This window comes from Polypterus senegalus, chromosome 12 (assembly GCF_016835505.1).
Source record: "Polypterus senegalus isolate Bchr_013 chromosome 12, ASM1683550v1, whole genome shotgun sequence".
Taxonomy (NCBI): Eukaryota; Metazoa; Chordata; class Cladistia; order Polypteriformes; family Polypteridae; genus Polypterus; species Polypterus senegalus.
The window spans coordinates 14,343,945-14,368,063 of NC_053165.1; the positions used below are offsets into that span (position 1 = coordinate 14,343,945).

Genomic DNA, 24,119 nt, shown 5'->3' on the forward strand with positions numbered 1-24,119 from the left:
GTATTGTAATCGTTCAAAAATTCGATTTTGAGATTTTAATGAATCTCAACATTTTAGACCTCCCTGAGTCTGAAAATAGTTTTTTGGAATTATGTCTGTGGGTGTGTGTGTGTGTGTGTAAATACGATAACTCAAAAATCCAATGAAACAGATGGATGAAATTTGTTATATGGTTTTTACACCAACATTGTAGATCTGTATTAACTGTTGGGCCAAATCCATCAGCTGGAAATGTGGTTCTTTACCTGAACACATACTTGAGTTTTTTTTTATTCCTGCAGCCAGAGTCCGATTTATTCACTTTACTTTTATAATAATTGTTCAATATATTATTAATTTGATTTGATTTGTTATTGATGGTTCTTTAAGGTACATAATATAAAAATATAATCATTGTCTTGCGGTTTACTCGTCAAATATCCATCCCCATATCTCAGTATACGAGAAAGTTGAGGGGAGACCACTCACAATTTGTATTCGCTATTCAATTATAGAGGGTCATCGGGTGGTGCCCCAGCTCTTTATCGTGGTCTGTCCAATCTCTTATTATATATATATATATATATACTGTATATACGTATATAGACACTTTCTTCTTCTCTTGAGCGTCAGTAAAGTTTCCAATTTCCCCGTGGAGACAATTAAAGAATATCTCTTCTAGTGGGGATCACTCCCGATTGTTTTTTTTCCAGAATGAGTTTGACCCAATTGGTGAACAGCAATATAAATTAGCACAACTAATAGTATCATTCAGAAGCAAGGACTACAGCTTTGTAATCATAGTAAAGTGTTTTATTATGACCATCCATACATTTTACAATATATTACTGAGCACGCAGTGCAAATACTTTCAAATTGAAAAAAAAAATAAAAAGACACTACTTGGAAGATCTGAGCTCATTGTGTGACTTTGCTGAGATCTCCCCTGAATTTCACGGAATTTTGGGGTATTTTTACTTCAGGATTAAAATCAGAGGAGCGTGATGAGACGAAAGACAATGTCTCCATTTTATCTCTTAGTCGAGGAGAAACCAAAAGGATATTTAAGGAGATCTCTTTTTTTATTTTTCATTCCTGTGGGTTCTATCCACCCATCAATTGTTCGAACCTACTTTCTAAATTCTTGGTTGAGAGCAGGATCTAACCTGGAACACCACACCGGTCCATCACATGCCATGAACTCTGACCCCTATCCCTCCATCTCAGGTTTTGATAGATGAGAAGAAACCAAAATTTTCTAAAAAAATGTTTATACACATTAGGAGGATGTGCAGACCCCAAATAGATAATAACTACACAACATTTGTGTCCAGTGTAGTGTCGGTACACTCAATAAATTGCACAAATTTCTAAAATTCAGCTTTCTCTTTGTCATTCTGGGATGTTGACTGTCATTGAATGACAATGGAAACAATTAATTTAAATGATTTTAGCACAGAATATGAAAAAGGTGAAGGAGTCCGAATGCTTTCTGAAAGTGCTGCATAGCCATGGTACCACTTGACGTCATAATGTTATTAGTGATGCCTTAGTTTAGTATAATTATGGTATTAATTCGGCCAGATTGTTTCATGTCATCATGCTGAGCTTGTGTGGACTCTATGGAGAACACAGCCTTTGTGCCATAGTTGGCACCAGGGACCCTAATGCTTATTGGGTATTCTACATTTCTGGTAGGTGAATGGCTGTCACTTCCATAGACTGGCATACACCTTTGCTTTCAGGTCAGGTCAGGTTGAGGAGCATGCACTGGAATAGCACGTTGCCGCACCCACCACACAAAGAAATAGCTCGGGATCCTGGTTGGCAAACCCCCAGGCAGACACTTGTTCCAGTCCCACCCATCTATTTACCACAGCCAGGTGTTACGTGGGCATCTCCTTGGCCTGGTCCAGCCACTCGGATCCTCAACAATAAGCCGGATCACCCACAGGTAATGGCGCCACATGGCCATAGTGCCATAACTGACTCTCCCTCACAGTGCAGGTCATGTGCCTCATTCAGGACTCAATGAGCAACACAAAGTCAAACCAGTGGTACCCAAGGATTCTCCGAAGAGACACAGTACTGAAGGAGTCCAGTGTTCATCTCAGTCCATGTCTTACAACCGTATAACAAGACAGGAAGTACCAGGACTCTAAAGGCTTGGACCTTCGTCCTTTTGTTTGTATATCAGGAGCGTCACACACCCCTTTCCAGGGACCTCAAGACCCCCCCATGCTCTCCCAATCCGTCTACTGACTTCATAAAAAGAGTCACCAGAGACATGAATGTCACTGCCGATGTAAGTAAACGTCTTTACAAGGTCGACACTCACTCCGCACACCTTTGCCTTCACAGTCTGGAATCTTCACACACAAAGCTACACATCCCTGAATAAAACCAGGACTTCTAATGTCCACCTTCCCTCATTAGACCTGATTAGGTAACATCTGGCCACATATCCTGAGTCAGATGCCATCAGTAGAAAGGACACGTTAGACAGTTCTTGTTCTAATTGTATTTTCTCATTTTACTCACAGGGATCCGAGCTTACGAACAACTTGGCTTCAGAGCATTTGGCACCCCAGGAAAACTGGCTGCTGCCATTGCCATTACCTTACAGAACATTGGTGGTAAGTGACACCTACATTGACGGACCTTGAGATGATTGTCGTTCGTTTTCCTCTGGTCCGGCACAGTGTAGCTTCAGTGAATGTCATTTTTGAAAAGGTTGCTGTGACCACTCTTTTGCTTTCCCTGAAGTGAGAAATGACCAAGGAGACCACAAATATCAAATCAAGAAGAAGTCTGACTACATGGGAGAGGCTGTGTCACAGGGGAAAAGGCAAAACCAATAAAGATGTGATTTAGTAGTGGCTAACATCCAAAAAGTTCTTCTTCTAATATGGATTTTGAGAAAATTTTAGAAGATTTTACTGTTTGTTCTATCTCAGCCCAGGTTCCTCCCCTAGCTAGGGTTTAAAGTCTTGTTTGAGGTCTGTTTTGTTCAATTTTCAGTCGTTGAGGTATTTTAGTGTCACTTTTGCTTGCCGTCTGCTTTGTTTTCTATGCCTGTGCTATGTCCCATGTGTTTTGTAGGTGGTCCCTTAAGAGGTGGGGCTACCTGCCAATCACGTCGGGGACTGCCCTCCTCCTTATGAATCTGGAGGGTCTTCCACCATTTCTGGCGGTTCATTTTCGGTAGTGTTGGGTGAGTTAAGATAATGCTTTGCCTTGGACTCTCTGATGGGACTTTGTTTGCTTGGATTGACTTCTGTTTCTAGCAACTCCTTTATGTCTTTTGTGCTCTTTGGAGCTTCACAATGCAACAGAACATTTTGTAAGAATTCACGTTTTATTTTATAAAGATTCTGTTTTTGCCGTTATATCTAGCCAGGGTATGACAGGAAATACCTTTAAGTGTTTTTAAAGCTTTAGTGCTTTAGGACTCTACATCCATAACACTGGTATGGTAAAAATTAGTAAAGACTTGCAAATCCAGGGAGATTCACTCGAAAGAGGCCCCGAATATTCTGTAATAACTCTCGCTAGGATGAAGCAATCAGAATGAAACAACGTACAATGTGCTCCTCAGTATATGGAGCTTTGAAAAAGTCAGGATGTCCCTGCGCCGGACGGCTGTCATGATGTTTAACCTCCGTTTGCAGCTTCTGGGTACATACCGCCCGTACCTCTTCACTCGGTCACTCGACTTCTCATCAGGATGGTGGTGTACAGTATTAAGCAGCGCGTCTTGAAGGTGCGAACCTATTAGGCCACCAATTCGTTTAAGCGATGTCAGGATAACGTAACATAAGGTGACTTCCAGCAAGATGAAGCAACGTGTCACACATTGGCAAGGAGCAAATGCAGAAATTGAGTCCTTCTTCGGAAATAAGGGTTTTGGCCACCACGGTTGCCGGAGCTGACACCACGAGACTTCTCCCTTTAGGGTCTGCTCAAAGGAAAAGTCTATCGGAATAAGCCTCACAATGTGGAAGATTTGAAGGAAAACATCCAATGTGAAGTTGCTGCTATTTGCCCCCGAGATGCCTGACGATACTTTCTGGAACATGGAGCGTCGCATCAAAATGTGTCTGGCAGAAAACGGAAACCACTTCCAGCATCGCATGTAATGCAATCGATTACACATACGTTAAGGTGTAGATAGTATTTTTTTGGTTCAGATTGCTTCATCCTAATGGGAATTACAACAGAATATCCGGGGTCTCTTTCGAGTTAATCTCCCTGTACATCATAAAACACAAAACGTGAATGCGAGAGGAAAACGGGAAGTGTGATTTTTGCGTTGGCGTATTAGTGCCTTAAAGGTAATGTCATTGTTTATGTGAACTGTGTTTAATTGGAGAGCCTACACCTTTTAAGAGGATTACCCAGAGTGCTATGCAGTTCACCTTGATCGATGAGTTGATCCTAACAGGAAGGCAGAACAGGACGGAGCTGTGTCTTGTGCTGTGTTTTCTTGGTAGCTGCGGCGTAAGCAAGTGAGCCATCAAGCGAGCGAATGAGTGATTGAGAGTTTGAGCAAAGTTGTGCTGTTACCGGTTCAAGAGAGGTGAACGGCTGCGGTCGAATTTATTTGAGGAGCAGAGCATTAAGAAGCATTTTGTGGATAAGAGAGATAGATCTGTTACCATTTTACATAAATTCCTGTCTGTGATTTCCTAACTTTGCATGCCAACAGCCATATTATTTACAGGTATCTATGCTCAGCCCAGTGACGTCTGTCCTCTTTTTTCTCTTTTTTTTTTTTACCCCCAGCCATGTCCAGTTACTTGTTCATCGTCAAGTATGAGTTCCCTTTGGTCATCCAGGCTTTCTTGCACATTGAAGAGAGTTCTGCGTGAGTATTTAACCGTCTGTTCTGGTGGGGTGGCGTGTTCGAGGATTGTCAAGTATTATCGTGGCTGCTCCGGTATTGCAGGTGGTCTGCCTTTGGCGTTAATCCAGAAACCGTAAATCCCACTAAAGGTGTGACGCAGGAAGGATTGTTCTGCGCTGTACCTTCTAATGGGTGCATCTCCGTTTGTCACACTTGTGCAAAATAAATGTTCCAAAACAAAGTTCTTTATCATAGCTATTAAGTCGTATTATAGAAAAGTAAAGTCCGGGATGGGATAAACACAAACCAGCAAAATAATCAACTGGAAATGTGACCCTGCTGCCCATCCAGGTCACTCCACTCATATACATCTCAGTGGAGGGGGTCTGGTCTGCTTGCCCACACGGTCTCAAGCACCTGATTTCTCTCCCAGTCACTTCCCAAAGACTCACCTTCTCCTACTTACTACTGCAGCCTGGTCATGCCACCTCCATGCTTGAGTTCTTGTGCAAATGACCACCCAACTCCGAACTCCAAGGCTCTCTAGCCAAGGGCTTCCTTGATGCACTGTCTTGAACCTACTAAGGATGTAATTAATTCATAAAACCACTTTCAGGATGAGGAAGGTGATGTGATGGGTCAGGCCACATGTTATAGTCCCGAGGAAAAACATAAAGATTTATAGCTTTTTCGCTTTTTTTTTAAATAGTTATAGGAAGAACACTTACTGGGGACAGCAGGACAAAGTGTGGGTTTGAGGCTCCAGTGAGCAGATGGCTTAGAGCCTCGAAGAGGATGAGACCGGCAGTCCGAGGAGAGTCGGAGGTGTCTTCAAATGAACAAAAGTTTATGAGGGGGTGCGAAAAGAGCATTAAGGGTCCCGGGAAAAAATATAAAGAAGATGCTTAATGGGGGTGTCTGTTTGAGATTGTGCCTGCAAAATAGGGAGATTCATTTGAGTGAGGAGTGTGGCACGTGGCCGGCACTACAGAGCGAGCTGTCATTGGTGAGAATTAATGTGGCAAGGGGACTGGTGGGGACAACTGGGTTGCTGGGATTGTCCCTGAAGTGGAGTCTACCCGAGGGGAGCAAATGTAGAAAGCCCTAGCTGTGGTTAGAGGGGCATTCTTGGTGAGCTGTGTGCTCTCTTCTGTTTTGTATATGATGTTTGAAATCCTTTTTTCTCATTGGTTTAATAAATATATTTTTTGGCTATTTGCATGATTTTAGTTTTTTTGAAAAGGGCATCAGGACTGTGTTTTTGGTAGATGACATACACGGATTTTTGATTTAATTTGTGTTTGTCAAACACTCACTCGTTTTTCGCTGTATTCTTATTGTCTGTGTCTGGAGTTCCTCCCACCGCTCACCTACTTGGGTATGGCTCCAGATGCCAGGAGTCTGAATGTGTGCCAGGTTTTTTTTGTTTTTTGTTTTTTATTTAGCCTTATGCAATTTCTTGTATTAGGAATTTGTTAGTTTTCGCATACCCAAGCGCAGGGTCGGCCATTGTACAGCGCCCCTGGAGCAATTGAAGGTTGAGGGCCTTGCAGAATAGGATCTCTTTTGGCAGTGATGGGAATTCGAACCGGCAACCTTCGAGATACCAGCGCAGATCCTTAGCCTCAGAGCCACCACTCACCACCCATGCAAAGTATGGGACATCAAAGAAGACCAGAAACTCCTGTGGTCTTCTTCTCAGAGCTCCCTATGGTAACTCTGGGTCTGTTTGTGTCCCTAAAGTGCCAGCCATCCTTGTTGGCACAAGTGTTGTTTGCTCTCTAAACTCTGTCATGAGTCCCACTACTTCCATATAGTGCTCCCCTTCTAGTTGTCCTCTTTAACAATGGAGTGGCGTCATGCTTATCCTCGTTCTGTTGACCGTGGATCCCTCTTTTTTGCAGTTAGGCAATCCTCAAATGGCTGACGACCAACATAATCACGTAACATGAGTGTGTCCAATACCAGTTGTCTCTGTCTTCTGCCCCATTTAACCTTGGCACCACCTTGCTTGGTCAGTGCCCTGTCACAACAAATACAGAGCCAGCCTATCATGAAAAGCACAATACAAAATAGTTTAGAGTGGCACGTGGGGGCAGGCGTGTCTGGACTGTGACATCACTTTGTTTTTTTCCTCTGTGACTTTGGCAAATAACCTTGTCGAGGCAGATCATGGGAGGTGCCCCCTCTGCCAATTGATATTGGTCAGTCAGTAAAGGGGATGGGTGCATTTCTTGCCATGCAGAATCTCATCTGTACCGTGGTGGCAATACTTTGTCATTGAAAAGCTAATTACAGGCACCTTCGCAAGTTTTCTAGAGACACCCACCACTGCTTACTCTTGTATGCCAACTTCTATAAAACGTGACTTGTCTTCCAGTGACTGGCTTATCACTCCAGCCCAGTTTAACCAGCAATGTGACCATGTGATGCCTCAAACTAGTTGTTCTTGAAGTTTCTATATAGAGCTTTAAGAGGAGAGTGAAAAAGTGACCTCATTTATTCTTGAAAGTTCACACCGCAGTGCCGCAGATTAGTCTGCCGTCCTCTCTGCCTCTTAGCATCGTCTGGGTGTAGGCTACCAGTCTGGAAACAGGATAGAGCTGTGTGAGGAGCTGTCTTAGGCAGAGTGAGATATAAGCTGAGTGTGAAGTGGCATATTTTATATCTCTCTATGATCAACCTAGCACAGGCCACAATCGGTAGGAAACTTGCATCTCTTTCACTTCAGTCCAGACTTAACTATCTCTCGAGGAGCCAATAACGTTCTTTTCCTATTTCAAGGTTTCAAAGACTCATAGTCAGTCAGGCAGTGCTGCTCAGTGGTGGTCTTAGGTTCTGCTACACTCCAGAGTCCTTTTTCCATACCAGCTGCCAGACAGCCATTGTAACCCCTTTTACGATTCATCTATTAGGTTTTCAGTGTGTCCCTCCAGGGATTGCCTACTGTCCGCTTTTCGAAACCCCAGCTCCAGCCATACTTTTCTAACTCAATCCCCAGACTCACAGTCTTATGCTCTTGTACTTACAGGGACACATAGAATCCCCTTCCCAACCTACGGATCTGCAAAAGTTGGCAGACTGAGATGCAACCGTACCTCCAAGTGAATGAGCCTGCGTGGGCCAAATGGAGGCCTTACTCATCACTTCACTCTGAACCGGAATTCCATTGCCTCTCCAAGACGGAGTGGTCGCTCAGAGGCTAGGAATTTCAAATCCCGTAAAACGCCAGAAGGGACTCTGCTCTGTTGGGCCCTTGAGCAAAGCCCTTAACCTGCAATTGCTCCGTCCTGGGTATGACGTTAATCTGCATCCAGCCCTGCATGTAGGCCCTTCAACCTGCAGGGAAAACCTGCACCCCCAGCCACCGTAAAAAACCTCACACTGTTCCATTGTGGTGCTGAGGTGTCACCCTCTGCAATCGGGTCTCAATCCAGGTGCTTCGTCACGTGTTGGGTGCACTAGCAGTGCATGATGCCAACCTCTCCATGGTCTGCAGTGCATCATGATGATGCGTGCTGCTCTGACCAGATCCATTAGGACTCTGCTTTCTGTTCTTTTCTCCACCTTGTATCTCCAGTCTTGTTGACCATTGCTGTAATGTCTGACAACCTGTTAGTGAATTCCTATTCCAAAGTAGATGCAAGTAATTTTAAAACTGACGTTTAATCCATTGGAGCGGATTGGTAAAAGCAGTATTAATGTTTGTGATGTGCCATCTGTTGGAATGACAAACGCAATGCATGTTATTACTGCAAATGTTTGTGATGTGCCATTTGTCAGAAGGACAGAAAAATACACAGTCATACAGACGCTTATTCTTTAAGTAGCTGTGCTACCCGCCTAAGATGGGCAGAAATGTAACTAATCAATATACTGTAGACCTCAGCATTGTATATGTCTCTGTTATATGCTATTTGGTATGGGATTGGTAAAAGCAGTGTTAACGTTTATGATGTGTCATTTGTCAGAAGGACAGAAAAATACACAGACATACAGACGCTTATTCTTTAAGTAGCTGTGCTACCTGCCTAAGATGGGCAGAAATGTAACTAATCAATATACTTTAGACCTCAGCATTGTATATGTCTCTGTTATATGCTATTTGGTATGGGATTGGTAAAAGCAGTGTTAATGTTTGTGATGCACCATCTGTTGGAATGGCAGATACAATGCATTTTATTACTACAAATGTTTGTGATGAGCCATCTGTTGGAATGACAGAGGCATAGCAACTGTGAGGACACAAAGATACACAGACACTTCTCCTGTAACTAGCTGTGCTACCCGTCTGAGACAGTCTTCAATCGAAGTAATCAATGTAGACCTCAGCTGAACATTTGAAAATGACCACACCATGTATATGTCTATGGAATTCGTAAAAGCACCATCTGTTGGAATGAAAAATGCTACGATTTTATTACTAAAAATGTTTGTGATGTGCCATCTTTTGGAATGACAGAGACATAGCAACCAGACAGACACACAGACAGACGTACACCGGCGGCTCACGTGAACTGACGCAGTGCACAGATAAAAAGCAACAGTTCCAAAGAGCGTTGATAAGAATATTCATAAATCCAGCTACTGCGGAAACAAAGCACACGGTGGAAAAAGTCAATGTCAGTTATTCTTTTATTATCCTTAAATTAAGGTGGTTTCTCAAACTTGTTTGATCAACTTGGGGTATATTACGCGTATTAAGTCTATTATGATGCTGCAATATTATATTATATTATATTATATTATATCTGTGTGATATGATATATCACTGATGAGCACCTGCAATCCATATTATATTATATTATAAATATATGTAGATATGTGTGTGTATGTATGTATGTGTGTGTATATATGTGTGTGTATATATGTAGATATGTATAGATATGTATATATATATATGTTTATGTGTGTAAATATATATATATATATATATATATATATATATATATATATATATATATATATGACCATCCATTTTAAAATCCATCCATTTTAATAACATACTTATCCAGAGCAGGGTCATGGGGCAGCTGGAGCCTATCCCAGCAATCATTGAGCAGGGCACCATTCAGTCTTAGGTTGAACTTACACATACAGTATATTGTATTATGTTATAAATGAATTTTTATTATCAGCCTTCTATTTTCATAACCATAAGTCATGACTTTTGGTTTCCTGTCTCCACAGTGAGTGGTACCTGAACGGAAATTACCTGGTGGTGATGGTCTCGGTGTGTATCATCCTCCCACTGGCCCTCATGAAGCAGTTGGGTAAGAAGATTCAGACATTTTGATTCACTGTCACACCAACCACTGGAGCAGTTTCACACCTTAGTCTGCACATTTACTGCCTGTAATGTTTTTTTGTTTGTTTGTGTGGCTTGGTGGCGCAGTAGTCAGAGCTACTGCCTCTAAAGTCCAAAAGCTCAGGTTCAATTCCCAGTCCGGCCACCCTCTGTGGCTTTGGCGTGTGCTCCTCATATTCTTGTGGCTTTCTTTCTTGATGACAGACATACATTTTTGTGACAAGGGTGTCCATGAGTGTGCCCTGTGATGGACAGGTAGCCCATCCAGGGTTGGTTCAGGTCTTGCATCAAGTGCTACTGGGACAGACTTTGGGTTTTTGTGACCGTGACATGGACAAGGGGGCTTACGAAAGCAAATGGGCTGGGGATTCTTTTTTATATAAGCAGATGATTCAGTTAAGTGTCACTTCTCATTTACAGTGATGACTTATGCAGTGTTTGGAAAGATATAAAAGACACAATGACATGGAGTTGTTTAATCAAACTGACATGATGATATTAAAAAAATCAACATTGGCCAGTAGAGAATCGTTAGGAAATACAAGCCTGATTGTTAAAATAGTGCATGTTAGCTGAGTGACATACAGGTTGGTGGGCTACAGTAAAATGAAAAGAATCAAAACCTGGAGTGTTTTTAGAATTTCTAGATGAAGATCCTCCTTTCAAATGTGGAGTAAATGAATAGATCAGTCACTTTTCAATTTCCTTTATTCTGGCAAATGTGCAGGACCATGGCAGTTCATATCAGTAGATTCAGGGGCCTTAGTGGCTTCCTAACAACCTCTGATACTGACGGCTGCATGAGCGGACCTGACGTGTTCCTCTTTTATGTGCAATCACTCAGCAAATTCTCTGGACGATTCTTCAAATACTGAGTAGGACCTCATTTTGCTTTCATAACAGCCCCGATTCTTCATGCCATGGTTTCCATATGATGTTCCTTTGAGATTCTGCTCCATGTTAACAATTTCTGCAGGTTGGTCAGCCCCTCATTCATGCTGGGAATCTCCCGTTCCACCACAGCCCAGAGATGTTCCTTTAGATTCGGATTCGGTGACCACAAAGGCCACTGAAGAGCACTGAACACAATGACATGTTCATGAAACCAGTTTGAGACGCCTTCAGCTCGGTCACGTGGTGCATTGTCATAGCCATTGCAAGATAAATGGTAGCACCTGGCATGTCTTCATTCGTGGATGTGACCACATGGATATTTGTCAGAAGTAATGAGAAGATGACACTTTAATCTGGCGTGATGATTCTCCTTATTGCGGCCTAAATGTATCCCTCTGTCTGCTTCGAGCAGATGAATTATGATATAGGAGAGGCTCATCTTCATTTTTTGTGGCCGTGAAGAGCTGCTCATAGTCACCAACAATAGGCCGTGGCATTCAAGTGATTATTATTTAGAATGAATGGACCCAAACTATGCCGAGAAAACATTTCAAGCTCACCATTACACTCCCAGCATCCGTCAGGACTGTTGGCACAAGGCTAGTTGGGAGCATGGATTTGTGGTGTTAGCACCAAATTCTGACCCTCCCATCGGTGGGCCTCAACAGAAATTGAGGTTCATCAAACCAGGCTACGTTTTTGGAGTGTTCAACTGTCCAGTTTCGGTCAGCCTGTGCCCACTGCAGTCTCGGCTTTCTGTTCTTGGCTGATAGGAGCAGCGCGTGACGTGGTCTTCTGATGTTTGTAGCCCATCCACCTAAAGGGTCAACGCATTGTGGATTCGGAGATGCTGTTCTGTTCTCTGTAGTTGTACGGTGGGATTATCTGAGTTACAGAACCAGTCTGGCCATTCTCCACTGACCTGTCTCAACCACATCATCTGCTTACTGGATGTTGTTTGTTTTCCACACCATTCTAAGTAAACTCTAGAGATTGGTGTGCGTGAAAATCCCAGGAGGTCATCGGTCACAGAAACACTCGTGTGATGTGCCACAGTCGACAGCACGGAGATCCCATTTGTTCCCCATTCTAGGCTTTGATGTGAACATGAACTGAATCTCCTGTCCTGTATCTGCAGGATTCTGCTGCCACGTGACTGGCTGATAGGTTCTTCTGGGTGGAATTCATTGTGGGCACACAACGGAAAACGATGAACGTGAACTCCAGTGGCCTATTAAACCTCATTGCATCAGGATGCTGATTAGGTGGCTTTTTTTTCTGATGGACAAAGTCATCCTCCAGTTTTTGGCACAATTAGCATTTGGTGCCAGGCTTCAGATATCCTTGCACCAATGCATACACCCACATCGAAAGGCGGGCAAGCAGACTGAGAACTTGTCTTTAAATAATAAGCCAGAAACTTCACGTTAAAGTAAATCCCATTTCTCAGATTGCCATAGTCCACTATCTAGACGTCACCACCAAATGCAAAGGATCCAAACTGCAGACATGCAGCATTTCTGCCTCAGTGCTGTGCCCCCTTTCCTGGCATTTTGGGGCAGATTTTAATTAATAAAATGTAGACACCACTGCGTGCTATTGGGAATGAAGGCAAAAAATCTTTTATTTGTGGTGCTCGCCTGCAGGATGCTGCTGACTGCCAGCCCTTGGATTCTCGGTGCTGCTGTGAAGGCCTCGGGCTCCCTTTGACCTTAAAGTGAAACAAGCCGGTTACAAAAAAAGAAGGGATGGAAGCTGCTGGAAAAGATTTCCTTCATTTTACAATCAAAGGAGCCCTGCTGGGCAGAACTTGTATTTCTGGTTTGTGGTTCATTGGTCCAAGCAGCAAATCTCAATCTGCGAGCTTAGGCTGTTTGAAATGTGTCACCCTGAGTGACTAACCTAGAAGAGATATTCTTTAATTGTCCCTACGGGGAAATTGGAAACTTTACAGACACTCAAGAGAAGAAGAAAGTTTATATATATATATATATATATATATATATATATATATATATATATATATACTGTATGTGTATATATATATATATATATATATGTATAGTAAGAGATTAGACAGACCATGATAAAGACCCGGGGCACCACCTGATGACCCTGTATAACTGAATAGCAAATACAAATTGTGAGTGGTCTCCCCTCGACTTTCTCGTATACTCAGCTATGGGGATGGATATTTGAGGAGTAAACCGCAAGACAATGATTGTATTTTTATATCATGTACATTAAAGAACCATCAACAACAAATCAAATCAGATTAATAATATACTGAACAATTATTATAAATGTAAAGTTGAATAAATTGGATTCTGCAGCTGCATGAATAAAAGGTAAAGTACCACTTACGGTTAGTGGAAATAGCCTAACAGTTGATAGAAATCTACGTTTTGTACCTAATACTTGTATGCAAAATTTGGTTGACCAAAGTGAAAGCGTACTCAAGTTATCTTGTTTACATACACACACAGACATACAGACAGACACACAGACATAACTCCACAAATGGTATGTTCAGACTCCAGGAGGTCTAAAACATTGAGATTCATCAAAATCTCGAAATCAAATTTTTGGATGATTCCAATACTTTTCCTGTACTTCACATACGAGAAAGTCAGGGAGGTCTAAAACTTCGACATTCATCAAAGTCTCAACATCGAATTTTTGGACGAATTCCAATACTTTTCCTGTACTTCATATACGAGAAAGTCAGGGAGGTCTAAAACATCGAGATTCATCAAAATCTCCAAATCGAATATTTGGATGATTTCAATACATTTCCTGTACTTCATATACGAGAAAGTCAGGGAGGTCTAAAACATCGAGATTCATCAAAATCTCCAAATCGAATATTTGGATGATTTCAATACATTTCCTATACTTCGTATACGAGAAAGTCAGGGAGGTCTAAAACATCGAGATTCATCAAAATCTCGAAATCAGATTTTTGGATGATTCCAATACTTTTCCTGTACTTCGTATACGAGAAAGTCAGGGAGGTCTAAAACTTCAACATTCACCAAAGTCTAAACATTGGATTTTTTGGACGATTCCAATACTTTACCTATACTTTGTATACGAGAAAGTAAAAAGAAGTAATAATTGCAAAGAATGTCTTTTCAGACGGGAGTTCCACAAAATGGACGACCTTCCAGTCGTATGTCCTTCTGGCAGGAAGAGGCGGGTTCAGGTGGATAGACACCAGAAATGATGTCAGAGATGTTACAGCTGTCAATCATCTGGTCTGTAGTGGGAGGAAGGGAGACAAGAGTCATTAAAGCACATTGCCAACCCCTGGAGTGGCGGGTAATTACGATGGGTCAAGCTAAAGTTAGAAAATGGGATTTATTAGAAAATGGAACAAACCTGCACAAAGTTGATCATGTCATTTTTCAATGGAGTGCTCACCCTTCTCAATGCACTGGCGCCACCCGCCTAGAAGTGCCAGCAGAATAAAAGGCTTTGTCTTGTCCTCGCCATCATTCGTGCACCAGAGTTATTGTCGAACACTACATGCCGAGGGGTACTACAGTCACTAGTGCAAGTTACTGTGACTTGCTGGAGACCACTGTGAAGCCTGCTATTCTGTCCAAGGGACTGCTGTCTCAAAGAGTCCTTTTGCTGCCCACACACTGGTAAGAACACCAAGGCCTGTCTGGAGAAACTGAAGTTTGAGGTATTGCCACATCCTCCTTATTCACCAGATTTGGCACGATGTGTGTGATTTCTAACTTTTTGCACCATTAAAAAAAAATACCTGGGTGGTCGTCGATTCAAGACAGATGACGACGTGAAGAAAGCGGTGCAATTGAACGGACACAATTTGAAATAAAAGGTTTAGTCTTTAAATTCCTCCTACAAAGGTGTTGAAAAGGCACAAAGAAGACACAATACCACTCTTTAGGCTCCTTCTCCTTCTCTCCTTCCTTTCTTCCAGGCAAACTTCGTCCACTTCCACCCAACTCTGGCTTCCCGTATCGAAGCGGAGCCACCATTTTTATTTAGAACCCGGGAGTACTTCCAGCTTGCCACTGACTGTCCCCGACTCACTAAGAGTGGCAAACGCTGGAAAAGCCATGTGATGTGACGTAGCCTTAAGTGGGCCTTTTCTGTAAACGCAGAGACAGGGGTGAACATGGCACCTTCACTTTCTCTGCAGCACCACATACAGTACAGCAAGTGGCTTGTTTTACCACAGGCCTCTGTCTGTTCAATTTTTTAAATGAAACAAAATGGCGGAAGACCTGCCTCATGATGCTTCTTAACTCTTTGTTTCTCTTTGTTTCTCACAGGTTACCTCGGATACACCAGTGGCTTCTCCATCAGCTGCATGGTTTTCTTTCTCATTGCTGTAAGTCTGCCGGGTGACTTCTCTAAGGGGGGTGGGGGGCAACGGGAAAGGCCTGTTCTCTGTGTCATGGTTCCCAGAAAATACTGAGGAGCAGGAGTATAATGTTGCTTAACATAAAAATAGCCTGACCAAAGTTAACTAAGGTCATCGGTGTCCAAACTTGGCTGAGCCGCCCAATGCAAGATGTACAGTCGGCATGTTTTCTGCACATTAAGCAGAGGTCAGTGGAGGCGCACAGCACTATACAGGCTTGAAAAACCAAAGAACCCCTCACTGAGTCCATTTCAGTTTGGCTGCCTTGCTGATTTCTGATGCGATTTGCACACAGGCGAGAATCTTAGCTATTAACTAAACTAATGGACTTGATGGACTGAATGGACTCCTCTCATTTGACAAATTTCTTACATTCTTACTGAATGTAAATATAATGTTAGTTTATATCGTAAAAACTGTAGAGTGGAGACAGGAAGCACTTCTTTTTCGCCAGGAGTTGTGGGAGTCTGGAACAAACTACTGAGACTTGGAGTTGAATTAGGAACCTTGAGAACCTTCAAGAAGAGTCTGGATTGAGATGATGGGACAACTTAGCTAGCAGCTAAACCAACGGACTTGATGGACTGAATGGATGGACTCCTCTTGTTTGTCAAATTTCTTACATTCTTACTGAATGTAAATAAAATGCTATTTTATATCATAAAAACTGTTGAATATAAATCAGGGGATGTTTTGCTGGGACTTTATAGCACACTAGTGAGGCCACCTCTGGAGTACTGAGTGCCAATGTACAAGAAAGACATATCAGCACGTGAAGATGTGCAGAGGAGAGCAGCCCAGTGCATCCTGGGACTTCAGTCTGTGCTGCTGTGATAGAGTTAGAGAATTCGACCCGTTTAGTTTTGAGCAGTGGACATTACTGGGAAGTACATTTAGGACTGAGACCAGGAAGCACTTCTATACACCAGGAGTTGTGGGAATCTGGGACAAACTACCGAGACTTGGAGTTGAATTAGAAACCTTGACAACCTAATAGAAAAATCTGGGTGACATGTTGGGACAACTTTGCTGTGAGGTTCCCATGCTCGTTTGGTTTGTGACCCCATTTTGAAATCTGAGCTTTTTCGTGACCCCAGCTGTTTATAATATTGACATTCACTTCCTATTCAATACATTGCTTGATGTTTTGTTTTTAATTTTTACATATTTTCTTGCAACCTCATTAGCATATTCTCCAACTTACAGGGAAAACGTCGGGGTTGGCGGCAGGATTGGCACTCCAGCCACCGTAAAAAAAACCTCACGCTGTTCCATTCCTAGTGTGGTGCTCAGGTGTCACCCGTTGCAGAAGTGGACTCGGGTCCTAATTTGTGATCCTGGGGTGGCTCATCGTGTGGTGGGTGTGGCAGTGCTCTGTATCAGTGAATATTCCCAATATCACTCTCTCTCTCTCTCTCTCTCTCTCTCTCCCTCTCTCCCTCACTCCATTAGCATATCAGGTGACCCCACTTGATATATTAGCATATCAGGTGACCCGATACATTAGCATATCAGGTGTCCCCACTTGATATATTAGCATATCAGGTGACCCCACTTGATACATTAGCATATTAGGTGACCCAATATATTAGCATATCAGGAGACCCCACTTGATACATTAGCATATCAGGTGACCCCCCACTTGATACATTAGCATATCAGATGATCCCGACTTGACATATTAGCATATCAGGTGACCCGATACATTAGCATATCAGGTGTCCCCACTTGATATATTAGCATATCAGGTGACCCCACTTGATACATTAGCATATTAGGTGACCCAATATATTAGCATATCAGGAGACCCCACTTGATACATTAGCATATCAGGTGACCCCCCACTTGATACATTAGCATATCAGATGACCCCGACTTGACATATTAGCATATCAGGTGACCCGATACATTAGCATATCAGGTGACCCCCACTTGATATATTAGCATATCACGTGACTTGATACATTAGCATATCAGGTGACCCCACTTAAATACATTAGCATATCAGGTGATCCCCCCAGTTGATATAGTAGCATATCAGGTGACCCCTACTTGATACATAAGCATATCAGGTGACTTGATACATTAGAATTGTGGACACTTGGGGACGCTGTTATCCCATGAAACCCAACAGACAGATACTCTGGGCACAGGTTTAAAAACACCAAGAATATTTTAAATCTTTTTCTTCTCTATAGTGCCTCCAAAGCACCATATCCTCAATACACACACTAATCAACACAATACTTTTCTTCCTCTCCTCCCAGCAAGCTCTGTCACACTCTTTCCCAACTCCAGCTCGCTTGCTGGGTCTCCACCAGTCCTTTATATAGTCCTTGACCGGGTCAGATGGAGAGTTGTATTGTTCTTTAGCCCGGAAGTACTTCTGTCCTTCTGTCCCCAGGACTTGGGAGTACTTCCGGGCTATATGGGAAACAGAAGTCCCTGTGTCTCCCTGCAGTGTCACCTGGTGGCACCCACGGTACCCAGCAGGGCTGTGAAGCCAAACTCCATATCCCATAGTGCCCTGCGGGAAGCCGGGGCACTGCTATGCTGCAGGGAAGTCGCCATCTAGCGTCCTGGGTGTGTCGGCCGGGTTGAGCTGCCGGCCTTCCATCACACATATCGGGTGACCCCACTATTAGCTAAACAACGGGCTTGATGGACTGAACGGGTTTGCTTTCTTATGATCTAATGTAACATCGATTTAGGATGAAATAAGCCAAGGAGTTAAAGCACATGGGCCATCCAACCATAGATATTGTAAAATAATAATTTAATTACTCTATTATATCAGCATTTATAGGGTATGTTGGTAATGTTTTGAACAATTTAAATAAACCCGTATGTGTTACCAGTTAATGGGTATTTATGTTTCTGGTTGTTCTTCTTGTTATATTTGCATAATTCAGTAGAATTCTCATATTGATTTCACTTTTCACCTTAACATTCTTGCAGAACTTTAAACTGACTTGCTTCTTCCTCAGGTGATCTACAAAAAGTTTCAGGTCCCCTGCCCTTTTCAGGAATTTCACTTCAACAGTTCGGAGATCCTCAACACCAGTATGCTTGCAGATTCAAAGAGCAGCCACGCCGAGGATGAGGAGGAGCTGAGCTGCGGCCCTCGTATGTTCACCCTTAACTCACAGGTAACCCACTTGCGGTGGGACGTTCTCTGCTTCTTTTCAGATTGGCTTCATTTCATGCAAGTGCAAGTGACTCTGTAATTCAATGTGAAATGACAAACAAACCCCAGCCAGCCACCGTTGTAGACGCCATTTTAAATTGTTCCTCCATGACACGAGAGTATGCTCAGCAAAGAAACAGAACAAAGCACTCTGGGTAATTTTACAGAACTGCTTGCCATCGCTCTTGAATTAGAAAAGCCTGAACAACTGAGCAGCGTGTTACAAGGGTAGTGACAGTGGGGACAGCCAGCTGCTTGCTTTGAGGTTGTTCTTCTGCTTCGTGCCTGATGATCTTTCTCTTTGTAGACGGCTTACACAGTTCCCATCCTGGCCTTTGCTTTCGTCTGCCACCCAGAGGTCCTGCCCATCTACACTGAGCTTCGCAAGTAAGTATGGCATACTTGTGCTTGAGCAATTCGGAACTGATCAGAGAGACAGCCCGGATTAAGACCCCTCACTATTCATGAACAGTGCTCCATGTGCGAAATCTTCAGTTTCTTGTCAATCTTTCTTGAGAACGTTGCTTTCACTTTTGTCCAATTTTGAACCCAGAACAGCACTTTAGGAATGCCAGGACCTTGCAACCCAAGTGAATGGAATGACTGATTTCAGCAGTGATAATGCAATTACAAAGGTTTCTCTAATAACCAATTAGCGTTTAAAATGACCAATTAGGGCACTGAAGGAAAGGCTGCCAAAAATGAGGCTCTGTGGCCATATGTGAATAATAAATTAAACAGCAGTCGTTTCAGGCAGTAATAGCCACTAGAAACACGAGTAATGCCTTGGCTGTATTTTGTAATCAGTTTAATATTATCTTGATAATAAAAAGTGTCCATTTCTATAAAGAATATGAACATATCTGGGTAACTCTAAGCTTTTGAATGGTAATATTTACGCAGTTGGGGTTCATTTTTGATCGCATCTTTCCACAGTGACTGCAGTCTCAAGGTGCTTCAGATGTGTTGGTCGAGTGAGAAATGACAAGTCCAAGTGACAAATGTTGTGGGGGGAGGGGGGCGCAACATGGCGCGTTCATCCCCTCGTTTGATCAAAGGTAAACTTAAAGCAAAACCGGCGGTCTGGGGAGCGAAGTAGAAATCAAAAATGAGCAAAGTAAAGAGTCGTCAGGCTTTCTGAAAAGGTTCCTTCCTGCAGTCACAATCCTGAGGTGACGCCTTAGGGTGACAGTTCCTTTTTGGCCACCCCGTGTGACTTATAGGGCGACCGGAAGGGGCGGAGTCACTTGCCCTCAGTGGGCGTCTTCTCTGCATTGTGGAGGGAATGGAAGAGGACCTGATTAGTGCCAGTGCCCCCTCTCGTCCCAGAGTGGTATTACATACCTCCGAAGAGGACCCACTGACATGTGTGTGTGACAGCGTGCAAAGCTGTTGTTGGTGTAGTTGTACAACAGGAGAACCGCCAGGAGACGCAACTCACTCAGGGTTATAAGAGACAAAATCATCATCACCATCATCATCATCATCATCACCATTGTCGTCCTTGTTTAGGGAACAATACTGTAGCCACATTATAGCCCAAGAGTCCAAATCATACTGCATGGCCAGTTTCTTTCTTTCTTTCTTTCTTTCTTTCTTACTTAATTTTTTTGATATTCCAGCCCCTCCAAGAAGAAGATGCAGCACGTGTCCAACATTTCCATCACTGTGATGTACGTAATGTACTTCCTTGCAGCTCTTTTTGGATACCTTACATTTTACGGTAAGTGGCTCACCCAAACCCTGTTGATCATGACAGTTATCACCGTAGGCAGATCTCTGACTCATGGAGGACGCGGGTCGGTTGGCATTCCAGTTGGGAAGCCTTTATAATGGAAAGATGGAAATAGACCACCTTCTGAGCATGTGGCAGGACCTGTGGGACATGGTCATAAAAGATCCTTGGGCATCCTTCATAAAGAGTAGGGTGTATCCCAATGTCCTGGCCAAAATGGCCCACCACGGCCTAGACCTTCTGGCCCCCTAATCGTCCCCAGTTTCTAATTGGCTGTCTGTGTCACCTCTAGCTAATGTGTGGTGAGCACACTGGGGCAAAAATGGCTGCCGTCACATCATCCAGGTGGATGCCACATGTTAGTGGTGGCTGAGGTTGCCCGCCACTCACTGAAGCGCTTTGAGTAGTGAGAAAAGCGCTATATAAATGTCAAGAATTATTATTATTTCAACCCTTTTTTATAAGAGCCAGCAGAATAAAGTCCCAGATGAGGTGCATGACAGATGTTTAATGGTTAATGTTTAAAAAGACAACTGGATCTCGAGTGCAGGGTTTAACATCCAGGACTCGAAGGCTTTTTTGGAAGATAAGCATTGAAAGACTTATGGGAAACGCACACACAATGCTGAAAATGGCAGAAGCGCTCAGAAAGAAGGAGTTTGTGGAGATGATGGTTAGGTTTCATTTTAGCAGGGTGTAAAAAGTAGCGTTGTCTTTCCTACAATTGGTGACCTCTAGCATTGTGTTAGAAACTCTAAATTGCCAAGTTTCCATTTAGCTGAGTTGTCCTTGTTGGATCATTTCGTTATTGGATTGTGGACGATACTTTTGGTTTGGTGAGCTGAGTGCCTAATACTGCACCATTTTGGAACATGGCTACTTTAGAGTGGCACCACATGATCTTCAGAATTGGTCATCCATCTGAAGCCCAACATGTTTAGGCCCAGCCAGTACTTGGATGGGAGACCATCTTGGAAAAGCTGGGGTTACTGCTGAAAGAGATGTGGGTGAGGCCAGCAGGGGGCACTTACCCTGTGGTCTGTATGTGGATATCAGTGCCCCCCAGTGCAGTGATGGGGACACTGAGCTGTAAAAATTGAGCCGTCTTTCGGATGTGACGTAAAAGTGAGGTCCTGACTCTCTGTGGTCATAAAAGATCCCTGGGCGTCCTTTCTAAAGAGTAGGGGGTATCCCAATGTCCAGGCTAAATTGACCACCACGGCCTAGTCCAGGGGTGGGCAAAGTCAGTCCTGGAGGGCCGCAGTGGCTGCAGGTTTTTGTTCCAACCCAGTTGCTTAATTAGAAAATAATCCTTGGCAATAATTTAATTTCATGACTTGTTAATGCTTTAAATCTGTCATGTCAGGCCATTCTCATATCCTTTTTTTTCCTTTCTAAGGATATCGTCCAAATTATTTGAAGTCTGAAACTGAGGAGTAATTCTCAGCCCTTCACTTTTTTTCTCTTCACTTTCTTTCTAAGTATTTAATAAACCAAATAGTGCACGATAAATACACACCGGTGTAAGTGGAAACAAGTTAAATGGAGAAATGCTGGTTTCTTTTGTCCTTTGCATCTTACTGCTATTAAGGAGCAATTAAAAACCAAGAATACAGCTGTTTAAGACTAAAATAGGCAATAAGGGTTCAAAATCTTAATGAGTGAGACAACTAAAATGAAGCAGAAGAGTTACTTGAGCAATAAGTGCTTCTGATTAAGTAACTGGGTTGAAACAAAAACCTGCAGACACTGCAGACCTCCAAGAATGACTTTGCCCACCCCTGGCCTAGTCATTCCGGCCCTCTAATTATCCCCTGTCTCTAATTTGCTAACTCTGTCACCACATTACCACCTAACAGCTCAAGTGTGGCGAATGTAAAAATGGCTGCCATCGCATCATCCAGGCGGATGCTGCACATTAGCGGTGGTTCAAACTGCTCACCACTCACTGAAGTGATCTGAGTAGTGAGAAAAGCGCAATGTAAATGTCAAGAATTCTTCTTATCATTATTATTAACCTATAGTTCCTTCATCCTAGAGCAGTCTCAGTGTGTTCCCTTGTGGTCCCTTAGTGTTCTGAAGACCCTCCATATACTAGAATGGCTCGGGGTCAATGAGTGGGGATGATGTGAGTTGATACCCAGTCCTGGGGTTGCCCTTCTCTTTATTAATTGGATGTTTGCTGCCTCACAACCTTGACCAGAAGAGAGCTCATGTGTGGTGAGAGAACTGCCACCAAAATGGCTGCTATCGCATCATCCAGGTGGGTGCTGCACATTAGTGGTGGTTCAAGTAAAGTTCTTGGAGTAGTGAGAAAAGCGCTATACAGTGGTACCTCGGTATACGTCCTGTCAGGGATGCCAGGGGCAACGACCAGGCCGGGACGCCTTGAGGGACAGGAAGAGGGTCTATGCCCACCCTGGATCACGTGGGGGCCGCCATCCTGGTTCTTTTGGGGGCCACGGGTAGAGGGCATGGAAGCCCAACCCTGTAGGGACCCGTGGTCACCACCAGGGGGCACCCCAATGCCTTGGGGACTCTGGACCTCAGCGCCACACCAGGAAGTGCTGGGAGGAAGAGGAGCAGGGACACCCGGAGAGCTTCCGGGAGAACAGCCGGCACTTCAGCCACACTGGGGCGTGTCCAGGGAGGAATGCCGGGAAACACCTGGAGCCCATCCGGGGTGGAATAAAGGAATAAAGGGGCCGTTGCGTCCAGGACTTCATTCGAGGCTGGAGTCGGGTGGAGGCATATTATTGGCATATTATACACTGATGGGGTTCTATAAAATAATTTAAACACTGCTTAATACTAAAATACATAAATACAAAAGCAATTAGGTGAAATAACTGAAAATTTAACCTCACTTTACTTTTTAATAACGTCCTTGTTTTTCACAATCGTTCTCGGCATACGGTATGCAGCAGCCAAGTCCCAGATATGTGTGCCACCTTCATACTTTTCAACAATCAATTCAAATTTACAGGAAAAATCACAAAATCACGTGAAAATTCACAGAGAGTTGTAACGTGGGTTGTTCACTGAATGTTAACAACTGGCGCAGACCATAGCAATCAACACCGACTGAACAATCATATACAACAGGTAGCATGCGGGTTGTTCGCAACTGGCGATGACTGACGTGGGCAGTCGTGGCTTTGTCTCGAGAGAGAGGTAAACAAGGGTAGCACGTGAGTCGTATTTCAAACAAAGGTCGCATACCAAGCAAAATTTTTCACATCCAAAGCGGACGTATACCAAGTTGGACTTATTCCAAAGCGGACGTATACCAAGGTATCACTGTATATATGTAAAGAATTATTATTATGATTATTATTATTGTTATTAACCTATAGTTCCTTCAGTTTGAATGTGTTCCCTTGTGGTCCCGTAGTGTTCTGAAGAGCCTCCACAAACTAGAATGGCCAAGTGTGGCGAATGTAAAAATGGCTGTCATCGCATCATCCAGGCGGATGCTGCACATTAGTGGTGGTTCAAGCGGCTCACCACTCACTGAAGTGATCTGAGTAGTGAGAAAAGCGCAATTCTTCTTCTTCTTCTTCTTCTTCTTATTAACCTATAGTTCCTTCATCTGGGAGCAGTCTCAGTGTGTTCCCTTGTGGTCCCTTAGTGTTCTGAAGACCCTCCATACACTAGAATGGCTCAGGGTCAATGACTGGGGGTGATGTGAGTTGGTACCCAGTCCTGGGGTTGCCCCCATCTTTATTAATTGGGTTTTTGCCGCCCCACAACCTTGACCAGAAGAGAGCT

General features: G+C 43.3%; 1 protein-coding gene across 4 annotated transcripts in view; it reads left to right on the top strand.

Annotated features, from left to right (window-relative positions):
• Positions 1-24,119, top strand: part of LOC120539908 (sodium-coupled neutral amino acid transporter 3-like) — a 117,320-nt gene that overhangs the window by 75,151 nt on the left and 18,050 nt on the right. For all 4 annotated transcript variants that reach the window (XM_039770237.1, XM_039770235.1, XM_039770236.1 and 1 more), the window contains 7 exons: positions 2,523-2,615; positions 4,765-4,846; positions 10,016-10,098; positions 15,335-15,393; positions 18,414-18,575; positions 18,921-19,000; positions 20,236-20,336. In XM_039770237.1, coding sequence (XP_039626171.1) covers positions 2,523-2,615; positions 4,765-4,846; positions 10,016-10,098; positions 15,335-15,393; positions 18,414-18,575; positions 18,921-19,000; positions 20,236-20,336 — 660 coding nt within the window. The remainder of the gene's footprint in view (positions 1-2,522; positions 2,616-4,764; positions 4,847-10,015; positions 10,099-15,334; positions 15,394-18,413; positions 18,576-18,920; positions 19,001-20,235; positions 20,337-24,119) is intronic.